This window comes from Schistocerca nitens, chromosome 6, assembly GCF_023898315.1.
Source record: "Schistocerca nitens isolate TAMUIC-IGC-003100 chromosome 6, iqSchNite1.1, whole genome shotgun sequence".
In the NCBI taxonomy this organism is placed as follows: domain Eukaryota; kingdom Metazoa; phylum Arthropoda; class Insecta; order Orthoptera; family Acrididae; genus Schistocerca; species Schistocerca nitens.
The window spans coordinates 135,281,377-135,303,814 of NC_064619.1; the positions used below are offsets into that span (position 1 = coordinate 135,281,377).

Genomic DNA, 22,438 nt, shown 5'->3' on the forward strand with positions numbered 1-22,438 from the left:
GCTTCACTGGCTATGCCATGTGCTTGAATGGTGTCATCTTGCATTAAAATGACCCTACCCACACATCTCCACTGAAGAAGGTTTGGAGTGATGATTGTGCGCAAAGGACTGTTGTAGAATTTACCACTGGCGGTTGAAGTAATAGGACCCATCTTCTCAGAAAAGTACTGTATGGCCCTATGATAAATGATGCCATCAACCTGCACCCCACAACCATCTTTGCAGGATGAAGCAGTACTGGTAGACTTGAGAGCGGATTTACAATTGCCCGTATCATGCATTTCTGTGTATTTTCATGCTCTTGGAGATGGAAATGGGCTTCATCTGTCCACAGAATGTTCCATGGCCAATGATTGTTCACTTCAGTGTTAGTAAGAAGTTACAGAGTAATGTTTGCCATACTGGGAGGTTGTCATGAAGCAACTCCTGAACATGGGTAATTTTGTACGGATAGCAATGTAAGAAGTTTCATAGAATTTTATGAACCCTGCTCACAGGCATGTCCAAAGTTAAGTCAGTGCCCCATGCACTGCATATTTGCACAATACCACTTGAGGCTGCTGCAGCCGCATCTTCTACTAACATTGGATCAATTGTTTTTGTCCCTCAGCCACATTGCATTTCAAAAGAACATGTCTTTTTGAATTTCGTTATCATTTTCTCCAGACCGTGTGCAGACATTGGACCATTCACACCCTTGAGTGTCCAGAACCTCTACAGAGCTTCTGGTGCATGGTAAAATAGCTTTACCAGCAGAGTGTGCTCCTACATTGAGCAGTCATGCTGAGCACCTCAGATGCAAACTGTGTGACAGCCCTGTACCCCAAGTCTTTTATTTAGCATATTCTGTTGCTTACAGCATCATCTAGGGTTAAATTTTTTGTTTTGGTAATATTCCATCCACATCTGACATCAGTTTGAGCAGTTGTTTTTTTTTTCCGCATTTCGGAACTGGAACTTTAATTATAGTCACTCTGTGTATTTGCAAATCTAATAATTTTATTTACTTAAGTTTCCGTACTTTCATTAATTTTTATCTGTCCTTAAACTTGGAAAAATGTTAAATATTAAAATTTGTTGCAATTTTAATGAACTATTAGATGACCTTTCCTCCACATTAGATTCGTACAGCGTTTCATTGATGCAGTTGTTGCTTTTTACTCGAGATTTCAGCCTAAATGCACAGTAATATCCACACAGTTGCAGTAAGAGAAAGAAATAGCAATAAAAAACATGCAGTTTCTGTGATATGTGCTAATTGGAGTATGCCGTGCTTATTTTATTGCCTCATTATATTTGCTATTTGAATAGCATTTTACTTTTGCAATGACAATATTATAAAAAGCATAGTTGCTACTCACCATATAGTGGAGATTCTGAGTCACAGATAGGCACAACAAAAAGACGGTCAAACAAAGCTCTCGGCCAAAAAGGCCATCATCAGAATTAGACAACATACACACATTCATGCAAACACAACTGACATATGCATGACCCCAATCTGTGGCTGCCAAGGCCAATCTCCTCAGAGTCTGGCCTTGGTGGCCAGAGATTGTGGTCACGTGTGTGTGTGCGCGTGTGTGTGTGTGTGTGTGTGTGTGTGTGTGTGTGTGTGTGTGCGCGCGCGCGCGCGTGTGTGTGTGTGTGTGTGTGTGTGTGTGTGTGTGTGTGCGCGTGCGTGCGCGCGCGTGTGTGTGTGTGCGTGCGCGCGCGCGCGCGCGCGCGCGCGCGCACGCGCGTGTGTGCATGTGCGTGTGTTTTGTCTAATTCTGAAGAAAGCCTTTTTGGCCGAAAGCTTTGTTTCACTGTCTTTTTGTTGTGCCTATCTGTGACTCAGCATCTCCGCTATATGGTGAGTAGCAACTATTCTTTTCATATTATTGTCAGTATTCCATCCTGGATTTTCCGTTGTTTGATTTTACTTTTTATAACTTTGTTTCCTTAACCCTCAAGCGGGTCCTCTGTTTATCATAACAGGAGCAGGCGTGCGACACTTTTTGTATACATGTAAATGATAGCTGCCTTTATGTTAGCAAGGTGAACATGTATGAACAAAATTCTAGTTTAACCTTAGTTTAAGTAAACAATGATAAACTAGAACAGTCCACGGGTATACTGCCGGTTCATAGTGTCCAACGGGCACTATATTTCGGCGATCAGACACGTTGCCATTGTCAGGTGCGCTGAAGAACTGAGCTCTTGAGGGTGGGCGGCCGATTTAAATCCCCTCCCTCCGCAAGCCGCTCTCTTCGCCGTCCCCGCCCGCGCACCGAAGGTTGCGAACACGTGGGCGTCGGAATCTGTCGTTGCGTCGATGTGCTTGCTACATCTGCCCTGGTCGCCAGTTCGTACTTCTTTCTGAGAGTCTTCTTAATTACATTCAATGCCGGGTCCCAAGCCTTGCTGAGATTTTAGCCGCAATCTCGGTTAATAAGATCTTCCCTGGTGCAAATTTCGATAGCCTCCCTTGTAACGCTGTTCCAATATTTGGAGGTCTGAGCCAGAATCTTGGTACGCTCATAATCCACCATGTGTTCCTCGGACAAACAGTTAAGAAGACTCTCAGCAAGAAGTACGAACTCGTGGCCAGGGCGGACGTAGCAAGCACATCGACGCTACAACAGATTCTGACGCCCACGTCTTCGCGACAGCCGGCACGCGGACGGCGAAGAGAGCGGCCCGGGGAGGGGGATTTAAATCGGCTGCCCGCCCTCAGGAGCTCAGTTCGTCAGCGCACCTGACGATGCCGACATGTCTGATCACTGAAACATTGTGCCCGTTGGACACTATGAACCGGCAGTATACCCATGGACTGTTCGAGCAACAAATACGCCGGGAGAAACTGAAGAATCACAACAATGATAAACTAATCTAACATTATGTAAGCTAAATAACTGTTTAATTAAACAATAATGAAATAAACCTTTCATTGTATCACTCTGTAGCCACACACAAGTGTTACCCCTCAGTAATGACCCACTCGAAGCATTAAACAGCGCAGTTGCATCAGATCCCTCTCAACCACTTATTTGATTACTAATTATCTTGTGATAACTGCTTCATTGTGGTATTGTGTTGCTGGCTCGGAATCTCAGCTATTTTCTTGCACCAGTCATAAATTTTTTCTGACCTAGCTTGCTATTTATTTTATATTACTGCTAGTCACAACTTATTACTTCGTTAACTGAAGCAATAATGAAGGAATAGGTTCTGGATCACAGTTGTAATACAACAGTTGAATGAGACAAAACAATGTTATTTGTGAGTGCACACTTTATATACAGGTGTGCCCGCTTGAGTGTTAAAAATGTGTAGGTAAATAAAGCACTGTCGAAACTGGTGTGCTGTTAACTAGAGGGATAAAAAAACTAATATTCTCACCCACCTATTATTGTGTAGTGCCATCTTTGCCAACCAAATGTGTATTATTTCTTGTAGATATGTTATAATAAACAATCGTGCACAGTTGAATTACAGACACATGCATAGTTCTGTGTAGAACCTCTTTTTCGTTGTGATGAAAGCAACAAATTGTCTTTCCATGATCTCCCTGAGATGGCAAAAGTTTTTTGAAGCCATCAACAACTCAAGAAAATTGCTTAGAACTGTCTCATGTTGCACTATGGGATAGAGTTCAGGTGCCTGAGGGCACACAATTGCTCACATGGTTGCTTTCTGTAGACATGTAACCACATGTGCCATTCCTGGTTAGTCCAAGTCACCTTTCTCTGTGATTTAGGTGGCCAATGGCAGTGTTCCAAGCTCACACTAATCTGTTTCCTCTTTGACAAGCATGTGTATACTTATGGGTTCTGTCCTCCATAGAAGCAAGATGGGTCTGGTTCGTATGGCTGCTCATTTGTTGAATTGATGAGTGATTTATGGCACTGTGGCCTGTGTTTCCCTTGTTTCAATCTGTGATAGTTGATGTCCATCCTTTTCATCAACACATTGCTAAGAGCAGTTGACTGGCAAGGGGTGCTTTTCATCAAATTTAATTATCCCCTCACTCCCCTGGCCAACGCTAGAGCTTTGACTTATTACAACATATGGCTCAAATTCAATGAGATGTCCATTAGATGTAGCTAAACACCACCATATGAAACCATAGCAAATTGGCGTGCCCCTTATAAACGGTTTCAAAAAGTGCTGGCCATAATACAGCTCCATGGTCTCACCCAAGGAAAGTTTGATCATATAGGCTCAGTGAAGTCTTGATTTTGTATTTAGATGTGATATTAATGGCCAAACCTTATGAACTTAATCTTCTTTTTCAATCCTTTCATTATTGTTGACATGGAAGAATCTATGAATTTTCCCAAAGGCATTTCTGGATATAGAATTCAAAACAAGGGCATCGTTTGGGTACTGTCGTGTGGTCTGCCAGCAAGAATGTTTATGCATGACCTAACAATATCCTGATAACAGGTTCGAATCCTGCCTCTGGCATGGATGTGTGTGATGTCCTTAGGTTAGTTAGGTTTAAGTAGTTCTAAGTCTAGGGGACTGATGACCTCAGTTGTTAAGTCCCGTAGTGCTTAGAGCCATTTGAACCATTACTCCAGTTATGTACTGTTCTACTGGGTACATATCTGTCCAGTTCATGGCCAACTATTCTTTTACATTTGAGCCATAGATCCTCTACATGCTCCTGCCCCATGAAAGTTCGAAGTTTCTCATTGAGATATGACACTACTGATTTTTTATCTAGTTTACTAAACATATATATCTTTCAGCTTGGTTTAATCATACTTTTTACTTTGATAATCACTGTTGCCACACTGCGTCATGGACACTGAGATCAGTTTCGATGTGGATATCCTCAAAGAGGTCAGGTCTTATTTGTTGCTGTTAGATACAGTATGTTTCCATCGTGAGAGATGTTCATAATTATCTGTTCTAAGTGGTTTTCCATTGCTCAGTCTTTACAAGTTCTGATGACTTGATGTGTTTAATGATCACCCCTTCTGCCATGCACTTCTTGGTAGTTTGCAGAGTACGGCTGAAGATAGCTGTAAAAATTAGCAATCATTTTGTTGTAAATGTTGATTGTAATTGTCTGCAAATGGTTATCAAACTAGGTACCTTCATATGTTTGGAGTGGGACATTACTACAAATGGCCAAACATTAAATGCACTCTCGTTGAGTAATTGTAAGGGCCATTAATAATGTTAGGTTTGTCAGTGTCATGTTCAGATTGTACAGGTTTAAGTACACAAATTGAGTTATCAATAACGGAAAACTGCACTGAACCACACACGATGTTAAATTCTACCCCCAACCTGTGCTCGAATTGAAATGCTTCTTTGCACTGTGGAGACAAACATTAATTGAATGTGTCATCTCACAATTTGCTTTGTCCTCTGTATTATACAGAATTACTAGCAAAAGATTATATGTTTTTGGAGCGTGAAACGATTCATTGGCATGCTAATACTTATCTTGATGAATCAGAGGTGTCAGTGGTTGTTGATCAAATTAGCACATTGTTCTTCTCTACTGATGAAATCCTTAGGTTCTTTCTTTTTGGATTGTACTGTAGTCTTATATAAATCTCATATTCTTACTTTTTGAAATAAATGTTCAGTATGCAATCTTATAAGTTTGCTCATTTATCAAAATTTTAAACAGGACCTCTTCAACCTCTCCCTCATTTATTCATAAAAACTGTGTCAGATACAATCTGCACTAACACCGGCAAGAGTGAGCCAAAACTGAGACTAAACTGACCCACAACTGAGACAACACAACTTCATTTCTAAGTGCTGTTCAGTAATCTTCACTGGCCGTCGTACCAGATAACTTGTTTTCATGGTTCAAGTACTATATTGGATTAAGCATCTGTGATGTCAGTCAGACACTGACCATAGATCCATGTTCATGTAAGTATGTAAAAAAATAATGAACACTAGTTATTGTGCTGCAGGATACCTGCCAGGGTAGCCAAGAGCGCTGAAGCGCTGCTTCCTGTACTCGGGTAGGCGCGCCGGCCCCGTATTGAATCCGCCCGGCGGACTAACGACAAGGGCCAGTGTGCCGGCCAGCCTGTAAGTGGTTTTTAGGCGGTTTTCCACATCCCGCTAGGTGAATACCGGGCTGGTTCCCACATTCCACCTCAGTTACACGGCTCACAGACATCTGAACACATTCGCACTATTCCATGGATTACACTAGATGCAGACAGTTGGAGTACACTACTTCCTTCCCGGGGGGTATGGGGTGGTGACAGGAAGAGCATCCGGCCACCCCTTACAATTAACATGCCACATCCGATTAACCAGCAGACCCCGCAAGTCGGGATTAATGCTTGGAAAGGGAGAGACAGTTGTTGTGCTGTAGGACAATTCCTCAGTCAGATATGTAAGTGTATTCCTCCAGTACCCACCCCTCCTCACTGTCAGTTTAAATTGTGTACTCTAAGTAAAGCAATAGTGCTTTTGGGATAGACTGTTTGACCCTTTATCGACATTCTTGTAGAAAGCTGTGGATTGTTGTTTCAGAATGTTTTGTACTATCTTTTTAACAAATCATTTGACTCCTTATGGATATGAGCAAAAACTGTGCTACTATATCTGCCTATTCAATGCTATCTTCTGGTTTTTGAGAACCTTTTGCTATAGAAAAATTAAGAATAGAGCTCTACTCATGCATTTCTGACAAGACTGAAATGTGTAGTTATACCAGTTTTGGTTTAAAAATAGATCAAGTGTAATTTAAAACAATTTTTATGCATTTTATCATTGTGAAGTAGAGCAGATTTGAAATGTAGGGAGTTGATACATATTTGAGGGATAACATTAAAAAATTACTCAAATTACACATGTTTAATAACAAATATGTCAACTGCTGACAAGCAGTTTACTGTGTTGTAGAATATAATGAAACAAGATATAAAATTTAGGAGCAAAGGCGACCACACACCAAATAGCAGTAGTGCTGAGTCATTGACAGGCACATTCAAAACTCTGCTAGTTTTTGGAAGAAATGCTCTGACGAGCTGCAATTCTCTCTCTCATACACAATTCTCCTGCTTTGTGCTGGCTGGAAGCACAAAGCCAGGATTGCAGTTTGATAGGTGCACTGGGGCAGGTTGTGTGGAGTGTGGTGGGTAGAGGGAGACAGACACAGGAAACAGGAGAAGAGAACAGGAACAGATAACTAATGGCTGGGAGGGAGGCAGCAGGTGTGCAGGCTAGAAATGCAGGAGGGACGGGTGACAAGTGCACAGGGGTGATGGGAAGATTAGGGGTGTGTGCTGACATGTCATGGGAAATCTGTTTTTGAAGTATATGTAGGGGATAGTGCCTGTTGTTGGAGGTTCTCGCGAGACCTTCAGCATAGTGGGCAAAGGAATTTTCATCATTGCAGAGAGGCCGTTCATGGGCGGCCAGGTTGTATGGAAGCAATTACTTTGTGTGGAAGGGATGACAGCTGTCAAAATACAGATATTTTTGATATTTAATGGGCTTAATATGGACAGAGTTGTAGATGGAGTCATCAGAGAAGTGAAAGTCAGTGTCAAGAATGTGACACATTGGATTGAGGATCAGTTGAAGTGGATGAGGGAGAAGATGTTGAGGCTGTGGAGGAATGAGGGTAGGGTGTCTTGATCTTGAGGCTAGATCATGAAGATATCATGAGTGAACCTGAATCAGACAAGGGGTGTGAGGATTTAGTAGGAGGCTATGAAGGTTTCCTCTAGATGACCTATAAACAGGTTGACGTAGGAGGTTACCGTATAGGTGCCCATGACTGTGGCACGGATCACAATAACAAGGTACAGTGGGACATCCAAGTTGTTAGGTTTGTAAATTTTGAGAAGCACGTAGAAGATGGTTGTGCAGGGTGTGATTGACCTGAGGAGGCAGGTGGACTCAGGAGAGCGTGTTTGGTATGGACCTAAGGATTTCACTAGGGATTGGAGATTACATTGGATTTCTGAGACTGGATCAGTGTGGCAGAGCTTGTAGTTGGAGTAGTGAGGTAGTCACAGTGGATTCAACAGTGGCAAAGCCATTGTCTGCCGGGGAGGGGGGAATATGATTTAACCAGGATCTGTTTTGAGGTTGTGAATGCCTGTCCTATCTTCTGTTGTGATGTTGAATGGTGAGGCCAAGTTGGATGTAATGAAACCATGGAAGGTGACCAGGGGTTCGTTAGGTGGGGCACAGTTGGTTGGCGATAAGAACTGGGAGAGACAAGATTCATCATTGGGATTAGGCTGGTTTTGATTAGAGGGATAGCTAACAAATATGTATTTTCACTGTTGAGATAAGGATAAGGGGAGTAGGTCTATGAAAAGTCCAACATGGTCAAACTTGGGTTTGGGGTTGAAGGTAAGGCATTCAGATAGGACTGAATGGGATTGAAGTTTTTGGTGGAAAGGTTAACAGCAGTGTTTTGTGTTTTTTTGGGTACTGGGTTTTGTGAGTGTTGGGAGCAATTTTTGGAGGATGTGGCAAATTGGAAAGGTCAGCAAGACAGTCTGGGTGCTATGAAAGTTTGCTGAAGAGATGCATTTTGAGCAGGGTAGGTATTGATGGGTAGTGATGCTTCAAGGAGGGAGTCATGAATTGCAGTGAATACCTGATAGAAGGCTTCCATCAACTGCCTGGCTTGTCCACCTACAAGCTCTGCCTTAGTGATCCCATGCCAGAAGTCTAGTGTAACTTGCAATACCAACTGAAATCCTTAGGCCCATTCCAGAATCTTTTGTAGCTACTTATTGTGCTTACACAGAAAGAATTTCTGCTCTCATTGACAAACACTGCCGACCTATTGCCTGATCCTACCCTTTCACATCAAAGATGATAACCTTTTTCTTCAGTGACCATCCCTATCCCATTCCCACATGTGCCCCTAATTGTCACTGTTAATGCCACCTCCCCGTACATTAAAATGTGTGCTGTCATCCACTCAACCTACACAACATCCTGGTCCATCCATACACGACACCACTCCCAACCTATTACCACAGGGGCCATATTCGTGTTCAAGACCTGCCAGTCTTGTCATAGGCTTGTCCTATCCCATCACAGGTAGTCATCTGTGAAAGTAGCCATGCCATATACCAGCTGTGCTGGAGTCACTGCACAGCATGTTATAGGCATGATCACCAATCAAATATCCACCAGAATTAATGGCTGCCACCAGATTGTGGCCAAGAAGAAAGTTAACTCTCAGTGGCACAACATGCTGCTGAGTACAACATGCTAGAATTCAGTGGCTGCTTCACAACCTGTGCCATCTGGATCCTTATCTCCAGCACCAGCTTTTGTGAACTGTGTAGATGAGAGTAATTCTTGCAACACACACTTCTCATCCATAATCCCCTGGCTTCAGCCTTTGCTAACCTACTGTCCCCACATCCTCTAACCAACAGTTTCCCATTCCTCTGTCCTGTCACCTCCTCTGGATCCACACCTCCATCATCTTCATTGTGCTCACACATCACTGGCTCTGGTACCACTATGTCGCATGCCTAGCCCATTCACTTGCCACACCTCCCTCCCACATTCCTAGCCTGCAAACACGCTGTCTCCCACCCAAGCACTAGCTATCCATCCCCCCCTCTTCTGCTTGCTGCTAATAATTCCCGCCATGTACTGCACCCGACACAGTGTAGGTGCAGAGGTGTGTGTGTGTGTGTGTGTGTGTGTGTGTGTGTGTGTGTGTGTGCTAGAGAGAGAGAGAGAGAGAGAGAGAGAGAGAGAGAGAGGGAGGGAGAGAGAGTCTTTTTTACTACAGCTGATCAAAGAATTTCTTCCAAAAGCCAGCGAAGTTTTTGTATATCTGTTATGACTCAACACTTCTGCTGTTCAGTGATTGGTCTCCTTGACTCCTAAATTGTCTATATTATTCCAGAACTTTCCTAACTGTATTTATGGAGCAAGATATATTTTATGTAGGTAATGTTGTTGTTGTACTCTCTAATGACGCCTGTTTTTTTTTCGTACGGCTTTATTGTAACTTATTTTTCATACTGAATAATATATTTCTGTTTGCATGTTTGTTTGTCCATTCCAAAGCTCCATGTAGAAGGATGGGTAGAGTCATTTGTTGCAAACATCTGTCAGTTCTTTCACTATTTGACAACTGTTTTTATCTTTTCCCTTTACTAGTGGGACAGTAGAAGCACTTTGATAAAACTGATAGCTAATATAATAATTGTCTAAACTCCAGCACTTCACAGAAATTGATAATTTTGTATGTTCATGAGTATGCTTATGTATTTAGTTTTTTTCTAAGTTGCTTTCATTTTCTTGTGTCTTTAGTTTATACAATTCTGTGTCTCACATGTCCAATGCATTTTGTAGAAATTTTAAACTAGTGGTTGTTAAATTACTGAAATGAGTAGTATTATCGTGTTTGTCTTGTAGTATTTGGGAGGGGGGTTGAGGATTTAGATATGTGTTTAAGTGGTGTGAATATCTAATCTCTTGTTGCATAGATTGTGCACTAAGAAGTTGCTGAACAAATTTTATAATATAAAATAAAGTCATTCATTGCATGCTACCATAAATAATTTAAAAGTTGTCAATTTTCAAAAAATACTTGATTTTTTTTTTAAAAAAAAAACTAGTACTGTAACTAAGAGGGGTGAAACAATTTAGTATTTATGATTCTCAACATTGAGTTACTTGTATAATGCACTTCTTATTCATTAAAAATTCCTGTTTAATTTGTTAGATATTAGAAAATTATGTAAAATACTTTGTACATAAGCATAAGCTTTTCTGTACAAGTTAACTAATGCCACAGGTAAAACAGATGTTTACAATAACATTTCATCTTTCAATCTGCATGTTGTTCACTGTGCTTATTACATACTTGGGTGAGTACAGTACATGCAATTGTATCCCTCTCATAGAGGAGATAAAACTTTCTGATTTTTTTGGGGATATTTCAAAGTTAGTATTTAAAGAGCATTAACACAATGGTTCTTACTTTTGTCAGGAATCTGATGAAAGACATGGACGATTTTGTAGTAGTTCAAGTGGAAGAAATATTACACTCCAGATGTTGTTATCGTCTGGTCTGCTTGAGCCTGGTGAGGGCACTATGGCCATTGAATACTTGGTGAGTTGATGATCAATGTTTCTTCTCTTTTATAGTCGTTACTCTTATTCAGTTAAATCTGTTATTAATATTACTTGTGTTCTCAAATTTTAGGGACAGCGTTTCGTAGGAGATCTCCTGCCTGATGGTAAAATTAAATCCCAAGAAACTGATATAATCTTTGCTTCTCCAAGTGCTTGGGCAATCCATTGTAAACGAATTATCAATCCAGATAAAAAATCTGGTTGTGGTTGGGCATCGGTAAGTGTTGGTCTAACATAATTTTAGTCAATACTGTAAACTGGCTCCCTTAATCAAATTCGTTGTTACACTCTGTGTACCATGCTTAGTTTTTTGAAAATAGGCGAAGACAGTCAAACTAAATTTAAAAAAATAAAATGATATAAATCATCTTATTAAAACAGTAGGAAGAAATAGTGCTGATAGATGATAGATACTAAGAGAGAACGACGGCCGGGGAGGTCAGTTTTGAGCCCTCAGTTTGCAATTTTGTCAGTATAGCCTCTGCAGGATAAACGGGTCAGAGGGAGTAATAACTGTATTTACATGGGCTTACCTGATTTTTCCTGAAACTATTTGAATATGATACGATGTCTTTCCTACAGACTATCTTCTTACTTCTCTTCTAGAGGGCATCTTATTGGAGTTTACTTATCAACTTTGGTGATATCTAAACCAGCTAAAAAAAGTGTCACAGTTTGTATAAATGTCTTTTTAAATTCCCCAATTTACATCTCAGTCCAAAACTGTATTGGTCAAAGAAACGGAGGAGTGCTCTATAATGTGTTGTCTGAGACTATTTGTAAACTATATTATTCACAGAGGAAGTGCACGTTCCTGAGTAATCTCAGCAGATGTATTTTCCTTTTGCGCTATGAGATTCACATGATCATTTCATTTTATACCAGGTCTTGCACAGTTACTTATTATTATGCCAACCCATTTCCACCCCTAACTTACCAAATGAGTGAAATCAAGATTGGCAAAAATTTAATAGGTAGGCCAGTCTCAAGCTAATATGCTGCCATTAGTTAGTGCCACCTGATCTCACCGGGCAGACTACAGTACCACCAGCTTCAGTTCTCTGTTGTGCTAAGTGGTGATTGTACATTATTTCTGGGCATATTCCTCATACTGACTGATTATAAGCAGTAATACTTCTTGCTTCAGATGCCTCTGAAAACATCTAACGTTTTTTAGTTAGCCTTGCTAAAAGTTCATTGTATTAGTAGTGGTAAAAATAGAATGAATCGACTCAAATTAGCAGAATGTTTCACAACCACCTTTATTGTTCCTCTTACTTGTGTATAATTACCATTTAAAATAATTATCAGGTAACTACGATTGCCATTTTCACCATAGTAATGTTTCACATCACATTAAGGGCTAATTAATAATGTTGATTTTACATTGCACAGTATTAGTGCACGATTTTTAATCAGTGAATACTAAAAGCGGTGTAGTCCAGAACTGGTTCCTTCTACATCTGCGTGCATACTCTGCAAGTCAATGTATGATGTTTGGTAGAAGGTACCCTGTACTGCTACTAGTCATTTGCTTTCCTGTTCCTCACACAAAATGAGCAAGAGAAAAACAGCTATCCATATACCTCCTTATGAGTCCTAATTTCTCTTATCTTGTCTTCATACTCCTTGCACAAAATCTACATTGACAGCAGTAGAATCATTCCACAGTCAGTTGCAAATTCCGGTTCTCTAAAGTTTCTCAAAGCATTTTGCGGAAAGCACCTTGTCTTCCCTCCAGGGATTGCCATTTTAGTTCATGAAACATTTCTGTTGCACTCAAGAATGTGTTGCCCAAGTGTTCTATACAAAGTCTCCTTTGTAGATGAGCTACACTTTCCTTAAATTCTTCCAATAAACCAAAGTTGACCACTCACCTTCCTTACAGCCGTTCTTATGTGCTCATTCCTTTTCGCATCTCTTTGTAGATATTTAATCAACATGACTCTGTCCACATCACTAAAAATGTACATAACAATAATAACAATGTACATAACAATAATGAACATAAAAATATCGTTTTTCCTACTCAGCTGCAGTTACTTAGATTTTACTACATTTAGAGCAAGGTGCCATTCATCACTCAACATCAAATACAAATTCTGTCTTAAGTCATCCGTATCATACAGTAACTCAGTGACAGTGCTTTTCTTATAGTACAGCATCATCAGCAAACACAGGGTTGCCACAAGTTCTGGAAATCAGGGAATTTCAAACTTATCAGGGAAATCAGGGACATTTGAAAAATTCTGGAAAAATCTCATTTTTGTCTCAGTAGATGAAATGATTTGTTTACTGAGATGTCATGCATCATCGCTGGCTGGGTGCAGCTGAGTATGTGAGCCACTTGCCTACTTTCTCATTCTTGCTGCTTCTTCCCTTTCTACAATGCCCCTGAGCTTGCAGTCAGTGCTGCCACCACTTTTTGCTGCTAACCTAGCAGCTGCCAACGAGAGGCAGGGAGGCGTGAGGAGTGGTTTGTTTGGATTGTATTCTCAGAGACTGTTGACGCAGTGGCCAGAGACAGCTGTCATGTGTGCATGAGTTGTGTCTGAGTGACTGTGTGTTCTCATTTTCTGACAAAGGCTATGGCCAAAAATTTAGCTGTGAGCGTGTGTTTGTCTTTTCCATGTGTCTGTCTGCAGCTCAGTGATCATCTTTACAGTGAGTTGCTATCTATCCTCATTAGCACTGATTTTCAGAGTATTCACGCAAGTTATCTGTTGCATGGATTGATCACTGTGCTCCCCATTTTGTCAGTGTGGTGTCTGTGACATGTAAATAGCTGGCCACACCAGTGGGCTTCCATGATGGGCCAAAACTGCAGGCCATTTCTGTGGGTATCTCTAACAGATCGGGCCTGCCAATCTGAAGCCCATCATTTACCACTAATGTGCAGGCCTTGCCCATCAGATCTAGTCTCACTGATGTGCCTGCAGGCCAGGTCAGTTTGTATGTGGTATAATGTGGCAGATTTTCATGGTTTATCCATGGACTCAGAATGTGGTGCTCCTTGTCAGGCCAGAGGCCACTGGCAATAAGGATTTCAAGAATTGTGACTGTCTCACAGCAAGAACATTGTACTGTGTGGCATTTTATAGACATTTTATTTATTCTAGTACATTTTGGCACTTTGAAAGTAGTTTATATATTAGAAAGTATGGATGATAAGAGGAAGAAAATTTTTCCAGTCACTGGCAGTTTGTACACCATGTACTCACGTATTTCATGAAAGAAAAACCACACAATACCTGTGAAATAATAGACATAACACATTGGGCAATAACTGACAATAACAAACGTAGTAGTGCCAACATTTTATTGGGAGTCACTTATAGTGTTGGTTTGCACAACTCTTCCCAGCCTTATACACTTATTTCAAGAGGCCTATTTTTTTCTGGGGTTATTTCTGAAATCAGTGAACATACTTTAAATCTGTATTGCGACTGAAATGAAATATGTATTTTTGTCACCAAATGTATTTCATTTTATTGAAATAATATAACATCAGTGCTCTTAATGAAACACATACACCATTTGGCTTGCTTTCTCCAACTAAAAGCAGTTCATTATAAAAGATGTTGATGTTAGTACTATTTTCTCAGACATTTAGAAATACAGAAGTCCCTACTTTTTTTGTGTTAACTTATGGCTTTACACGCCCGGGATCTCAAAATTTGTCAGAGAAAACTGGTAAAACTTGTCTGGAAATCAGGGAAACATCAGGATATTTCACTTGGGGAAACTTATGGCAGCCCTGTGGGTGCAGCTAAGGCGGTATACCACATGGCTACTTTCACATGTGGCCCTGCCTTTGACATGACTTACATCTGTGTCCATGAAATGCGTAAGAACCATGGGCCAAGGGTTAGGAGCACGGGTGGAATAAGGACAAGAGTATTGTATAGCATGGATGGGAAACAGAATACCAGTGTGGAAAGTGTGAGGAGGATATTTCTCATTTCGTGGTTCAATGTGGTTTGTCATTAAATTTCTGAGAGCATGCGTTTCTATGAGTCAACAAATATGTTGCTTCCTTGTACATATATCTCACAAGAAGACCATGAATATAAAATTAGAGAAATTCAAGCCTACATGGAGTCTTACCGGCAATTGTTCTTCCTGCGACCTGTTTGTGACTGGACCGGGAAAGGGGAAAGTGACAGTGCTACATTAAATACCCTGCACCACATATCACAAGGTGGCTTGTGGAGTATGGGTGCAGATGTAAGCGTGGATGACAAGATGCAGTTGAAAGCCTGGTGTAAAACGTGATTTAGCTGCTCCAGTACTAGGTGATACTGAGTCACAGGGAGGGCAGTCCTTTGTGGCAGGTCAGTGGGTATGTGGGCAATGGTAAGTGACTGGGTAGACAAGGCTTGAGAGGCCTGTTTCTGGATTGCTCATCACTGAAGATTGTATGACCACAGGTAACCAGGTTATGTGGAAGGGATGCATTGATATGGAATGAGTGGCAGGTGTTAAAGTGGAGATATTGTTGGTAGTTGGTATATTGGATGTGGACAGAGATACTGATGTAGCCATCCCATAAGGTGGAGCTCATTGTTAAGGAAGGTGACTTTTTGGGCCAAGGAGTACCAGGTGAGCAAATGAGGGAGAAGTTGTTGAGGTTCTGGAGGAAAATGCATAGAGTAACCTCACTCTTTGTCGAGATTATGAAGGTGTAATGAGTGTATTTGAACCAGGTGAGGCTCTGGGATTTTGGGAGACTAGGGAGAATTCCTCTAGATAACCTGTGAATGGGTTGGCATGGGGTGGTGCAATGCAGGCGCCCAAAGGATGGTGCCATGCAAGTGCCCATTGCTGTACCATGGATTTGCCTTTTTAGGTGACGTCTTTAAAGAAGAAGTAAATGCTGGTGGATATAGAGATGGTAATGGTGACCTGGAAGGAGGTTACATGTTTGGAATCAGTTGGGTGTTGGGAAAAGTAGTGTTCAGTGATAGTAAGACCATGTGCATTGGGAATGTTAATATAGAGGGAATTGGTATTGACAGTGACAAGCAGGATGTTGTGTCATAAAGGAACAGGAACTGTGTAGAGTTGATAGAGGAAATGATTAACTGTTGTATACAGTTACGGCTAATAGGCTGAAGGTGTTGTTCCATAAGGGTAGAGATCCTGTCTGTGGGGGCACTATATACCACCATAATGTGTAAATGATATTTGTGTTTTGTCTATATTTGATGAAGGACTTAGTTCAGTAGCTGATAATATCTAGCAGTATTCTTTCAATGTGCTTGTCTGCCATTCAATATCTTCTCTGTGTGGTGAGTAGTAATCTATCCATTTCAGTTGTTTTGTTTTTTTTTTTTTTTTCAACTGATATTTTCCAGTGCTTTATTGTGATAAATTGTTGGAGTGGCTAATGAGCTATTCATTTACTTTGTGTTAGAATGTCTAAGAATTTTCATTTTGCTGCCTGATGTCTGCCAGCAAGCTGTTAAGGACATTTGCTTCACAATATTCGATAGGGAGAAGCTTCTGCAAGATATTTGGTTATCAACTGCCTCTGTAGAATAAATACAGGGTGTATCAAAAAGAATCTTCCAATTTGGCAAGTCTATATTTCTGAAACTAATAAACATATACAATAAATTTTGTTTTTTGATGAATGGGAAAACCAAAAAAGTTTTTTTCATACCTTTTCATAGGTGTTCAATATGCCACCCTGGAGATGTGCAGTATTTGTCAATGCAGTATTCAAATTGTTCCCACACTTGAGTGAGCATGCCTTGAGTTACAGCTTCCACAGTTGCTGTTATGCGCTGCCTCAGTTCTTTCATTGTTTGTTGGTAACAGAGGCATTAAACAGAGTCTTTTATAAACCTCCACAAGAAATAATCATATACAGTCAGGTCTGGTGATCTTGGAGGCCAGTGATGTAAGGCTGAATCATTTGGTCCAGTGCAACTGATCCATCATTCAGTAATCCTTTGATTTAAAAATTCCTGCACTTCCAGATGCCAGTGTTGCAGTGCCCTATCCTGTTGGTAAATGAAGTTATTCAAATCAGTTGAGCTGTCAAGGTGCATGGCGAACAGATTTCTGCGTACTCCATATGAAACTACGGTGGATGCATCTGACGTCTGTGTCAGATACTTGGGGATGCCTGGTGATTTGCCTTTACACAAACAACCTGTTTCTCGGAATTTTTCATGCCATCATCTAATGCATTATGCTCTATGCTGTAGGAGGATCCACACCATACTTAGTACGAAAGTCACACTGAACAGTTGTTACTGACCCACATTGTGCAAAACGTAGAACACAAAACACTGTCTTTTGTCCCAACACCATTTTTACTAGAACTGAAGTGGGGCCCACACTTCTGCTACCTAGCAGGAACCATGTAAAACTCGAGAGTTTGCTCTTACCAACAGTATATTGTTCACGCACCCTGAGTTCTTGATAACCACTGTCAGGGTTTCCTCCACTTCTTGGATGAGGTCCACAGGTCAGACATACCAAGTGCACATGGGACTTCTTTCCAGCCATGTTTGCTATTTCCCTAAGGAGCACCACTGTGCACTTCGTCCTGCATTCTCCTTAAAAGCCTCATATTTAGCTTTCCTGTTTAGACATTTGATCTGGATGAAAGTCCATGCCCTCATGCACGAGAAAATGGTTTATTTACTATGATTTTGTTGAATTAGGATGTGTGAGGGATTTCAGTGTTTCCCTCGCCTTTTTACACTTTGAAATCCTGTCTCTATGGGAAGCCTTGACAATATGTGGGGAGTCTGCCAGTGAAGTTAGCCATTGAGGTGTCGCAAGTGGGAGACCTCCTTTAGAAATTACAGTAATACAATCTCTTTTTTTATCACTTTTGGGGAACCGTACAAATTTCTTTTTCCTCCATTGAATTATAGTAATTTGAGGACCATATCCCATCTTCCAAAATTGTACCAATGGACCAAGGTATTCACCATAAAAATGAAAACAGAGAGTTGCAAAGCCTGAGATCTCTTGTTGCATATGTATTAAACATTATTACTGAGTTGGAAAATTTTGTATTGCAAGAATTTGTTGTTGTTGTTGTTGTTGTTGTGGTGGTGGTCTTCAGTCCAGAAACCAGTTTTATGCTGCTCTCCATGTTACTCTATCCTGTGCGAGCCTCGTCATCTCCAAATAGCTACTGCAACCTCCATCCTTCTGAATCAGCTTAGTGTATTCATCTCTCGGTCTCCATCTATGATTTTTACTGTCCACGCTGCCGTCCAGTACTAAATTTGTGATCCCTTGATGCCTCAGAACATGTCCTGCCAACCGATCCCTTCTTCTAGACAAGTGGTGCCACAAATTCCTCTTCTCCCCAATTCTGTTCAGTACCTCCTCATCAGTTACACGATCTACCCAACTAATCTTCAGCATTCTTCTGTAGCACCTCATTTATTATGCAGTCTTAACAGTGGTAATGTGTCTGCTGGTTGTAGGAGCTTCTACACTGAAACATGAGTAGCTTTGGTAAAGTGTGTCTTGGACTGTAGTTTTGAGAATGGTTCATACCAACAGCTATCTGGTAGAGGAGTACCCAAGAGTGTGAGGTTAATTCCGTACCCCGTCTTTTGGTTGCATGATCAAACTTACAGTGCAATCCATGCCATCACGGACGTCTGTTGCAACAGAATTTCACAGTACCTCACACAGCATTCAGCCTTAAGCAGCATTGCAGGGTGATACATTGGCTGATTGTGATATGATAGTGGAAAAATAAAACCACTTGGTCATTTTTTGGTTTATATCTGCTGCTCTATTCTTCAGATCCATGGTGGTACACTTTGTATGGGCATCAATTTCCACACTTCTTGCAAATGACACACATCTATGTAGGTCCGAATTTCTCATTTTTACCATAATTATAACTGTGGGAGATGTAAGTTGGCAACAATAATATGCTTGTTGACCTGATATAGATCCAATTGTTAAAACTGAATAAAAATTTTGGCCATTGGAGAGTTATTTGTTTTGTTAATTTAGTGCTTTATGGGTCTGACAAAGGCTCGTCTTGCATTGGAATGAATGTTTTGTGTCTTGCTTGTCATACTTTAGTTTCATTAATACATTGTAATTTGAAACTTTTCTAGGTTAAATACAAAGGAAGAAAGTTGGATGTCTATAAAAACGCTTGGTTCAGGAAGAAAAAGGAAGAAGAACAGGATAAAGAAAACAGAGATACAGATGGTGAATATATTTACACTTCTATTATCTTATATAAAGGTATTTCATGTGAATATATTTACTCTTCTATTATCTTATATAAAGGTATTTCATGTTGTTACAGAATTATGTTGGGAATATTGGTTCAGTAGCAAATCTTTTTTGTTTGGATTTTATAATTAGCTACTGCACGTTACTTATGGTTGTATGCTTTCCAATGAACACTTACTACAAATATTGTTTCATGTTATTTGTAGTTTTCATTTCACTATATTGTTTGTTTTCATATACTTACGAAGATATTGCACAGAAACATCGCACTATTGTCTCAACTGGCAACATTCCTGTGGGCATAGAAGTAGTTACTTTTTATGTAATTTATGTGTATTTTTTGTGTTTATTTGAAATGCTAATAAATGCCTCATCACTTTATTTAGAAAGACAGTACGTGAGAAAAATCTGGTGGTGTGTTCTTCAGTCCAGAGGCTGGCTTGCTGCAGCTCTCTAGACTAGTCCATCCTACACAAGCCTCTTCATCTCTGCATAACTGCTGCAACCTGCATCCACTTGAATTTGCTTGCTGTACTCAAGTCATGGTCTCACTTTTCAGTTTTTACACCTCAACTTGTTTCCATTGCCAAATTAATATTCTTGATGGGTCAGGATGTGTCCTAACAACTGATCCTTTCCTTTAGACAACTTGTGCCACGAATTTCTTTTTTCCACCAATTTGATTCAGTGCCTCCTCTTTGGTTATTTGATCTACACATATAATTTTCAACATTCTTCTGTAGCATCACATTTCAAAAGCTTGCACTACCTTCTTGTCTGAACTGTTTTCTCATTCACACTTCACTTCTCTACAAGACTGCATTAGAGCGAAGTATCCTCAGATAAGACTTCCTAGCACATATATATTTGATATTTAAAAATCCTTTATTACAGAAATACTTTTCTTGTTAATTCCAGTATGTGATTGATATCCTCTGTACTTTGGTCATTTTCAGTTACTTTGCTTCCCATACAGCAAACCTCCTCTACTACTTTGGTGTCTCTTTTTCTAGGAACGTGAAAAATTTGCCTAATGTGAATATAAATGTGTATTTGGCCTCAAAATGCGAAACTACACAATAAATGCTATTTCATAAAGAATTGTATCCAAATAACTATTTTATCAGAGATAGTTTCAGATAACTTTATTTTCTGCATATAAATATTGAATATGTTACAGATTTTCAGTTACTGATATTACATAAAATCTGGTGAAGCCCAGTTTTGAAAGAGAATGTGCATAAGAATGTAGTTGCAAAGTAAAGAGTGCACCTGTGCATGAATGCAATGATGTATCAGTGTTCTTGTAAGTTATGTTCTGGTGCCACGTCAGTAATCGGCAGCTCAACTGTCTCCGTAAGATATGCACTGTGTATGGCAATATAAGACTTGGCTGTGGGATGTATCATAGAACCAAGGAATGCATATGTTCATCTGATAGCTAAGGTTGATTATGTGGACACTTCAGTTTGACAGTTTTAGGTGTGGTGTGTTTTTAATTACGGTAATGCTGGAAGTGAACTTGTACTACCTTGTTTAGAGGGCCCATGCATAGGGTCTGTATACCTTGTTCATGACTGTGCCAGTCCCAGCAAGCAGTTGCACAGTAGCCATTACCATGATTCGTGCACTCTGCTTGTCTCTGGTTTGTGTACTGCTAATTATTTTCGTTTCTGATTTTGAAACAAAAGAAGCAACTGAGAAGCACTCTATCTTCTGGTAGGAAAATTACTACTGCTCCCTAACAGAAATACCCATTTGTTGAAACATTAAATAGAGTGAAAAGAAGAAAATAAACAAAGACAGTTTTCAAACAAGGTGCTTTCGCGAAATCAAACATTCCAGTCAAAAAGCTCTTATTTTAGAGAATAAAAACTTTTTTTCTCTTTTATTATTATATTACCTCCACTCACCTTTTTGTTTTTCTCATGCCCCAACCATGTAATTCCAGAGTCCTAAGGCTTTTTCTTTAGGAAGATAGTGTGGCAGCCTTTTCTAATTGTACATCAAATCATTTACCAAAAAAAGTTAATTTTGTAAAAAATAGATTCTAATTTTGCCAAAGGTAGATGCTACATTTTCAGGTCCGTATTTGTTTCATAAGCTTATGCTCTCAATACCACCTGATTTAATTCAACTACAATCCAGTACACTTTTTTAATATTTGCCTTGTATCATCTCTGCTACAGTATGCAATATGTTCAGCTGATCTTCCAAGTCCTTTTCCAGCTCTGTCAGAATTTCAATGTCATTGGCAAATCTCAGTTTTTATTTCTTCTCCCTCAACTTTATTCCACTTTTCAAATTTCTCCTTGGCATCTTTTACTGCTTGATCAATGTGAAGACTGAATAACTATTATCCTGTCTCACTCCCTTCTCAACTATTGCCTCCCTTTCATGTCCTTCAAGTTTTATAGATTCAGTATGATTTTTGTACAAGTTGTAGATAACCTTTTGCCCCCGTGTTTTATCCCTCTACCTTCAGAATTTCAAAGAGTGTACTCTTAAGTCAGGATTGTGAAAAGCTTTTTTCAAATCTACAAATGCTACAAATAAAGGTTTGACTTTCCTCAGTCTTCTAAGGTAATAACAGTTTGCTGAAAGGACATCCACAGTCCAACTTTTGTGTATTGAATAAAAACTGCTGCAGATGTTTAAATCCTTTATTGAAGAGGCACGATCAGTTTCAAAATTTAAATTGCATCATCAGGTACAAATCTGAATAAAAAGAAGGAAGAGACCTTAAACAATATTACACAAAGTCCATATCACAGTGATAAAAGTTTCCACATGACTGAATGCTTACATTATAGTGGTCAAGCCAGTTATACCGTCTGATCCCAACTTGTTCTTTAAAATTCGGGAAATTTCTCAGAAAGCGAGAGTCACGGATTAAAATGTGGCAATGAAACTGGAAACATATGAACAAATGGAATGAGAGAAAAGATTATAAAAAGCACTGGAAAGAGGGAGGAGGGGAGAGAATGGCAAAGTATAAAGTAAATAATACTTCAGCTGAAGCTGCACCATGACGGTACACTGCGACTGCCTTACACAAACTGACAGGACATCAACACGTAGGCCCTGAGGGATGCAATGCATG

The 22,438-nt window shown here is 40.0% G+C and overlaps 1 protein-coding gene across 3 annotated transcripts in view; it reads left to right on the top strand.

The window, feature by feature from the left end:
- LOC126262191 (MPN domain-containing protein) overlaps positions 1 to 22,438 on the top strand; it is a 151,327-nt gene that overhangs the window by 31,953 nt on the left and 96,936 nt on the right. For 2 of the 3 annotated variants that reach the window (XM_049958605.1, XM_049958607.1), the window contains exons 2-4: positions 10,958 to 11,080; positions 11,174 to 11,320; positions 19,212 to 19,344. In XM_049958605.1, coding sequence (XP_049814562.1) covers positions 11,021 to 11,080; positions 11,174 to 11,320; positions 19,212 to 19,344 — 340 coding nt within the window. In that variant the 5' untranslated portion in view covers positions 10,958 to 11,020. The remainder of the gene's footprint in view (positions 1 to 10,957; positions 11,081 to 11,173; positions 11,321 to 19,211; positions 19,345 to 22,438) is intronic. The other variant, XM_049958606.1, reaches the window with a different exon arrangement.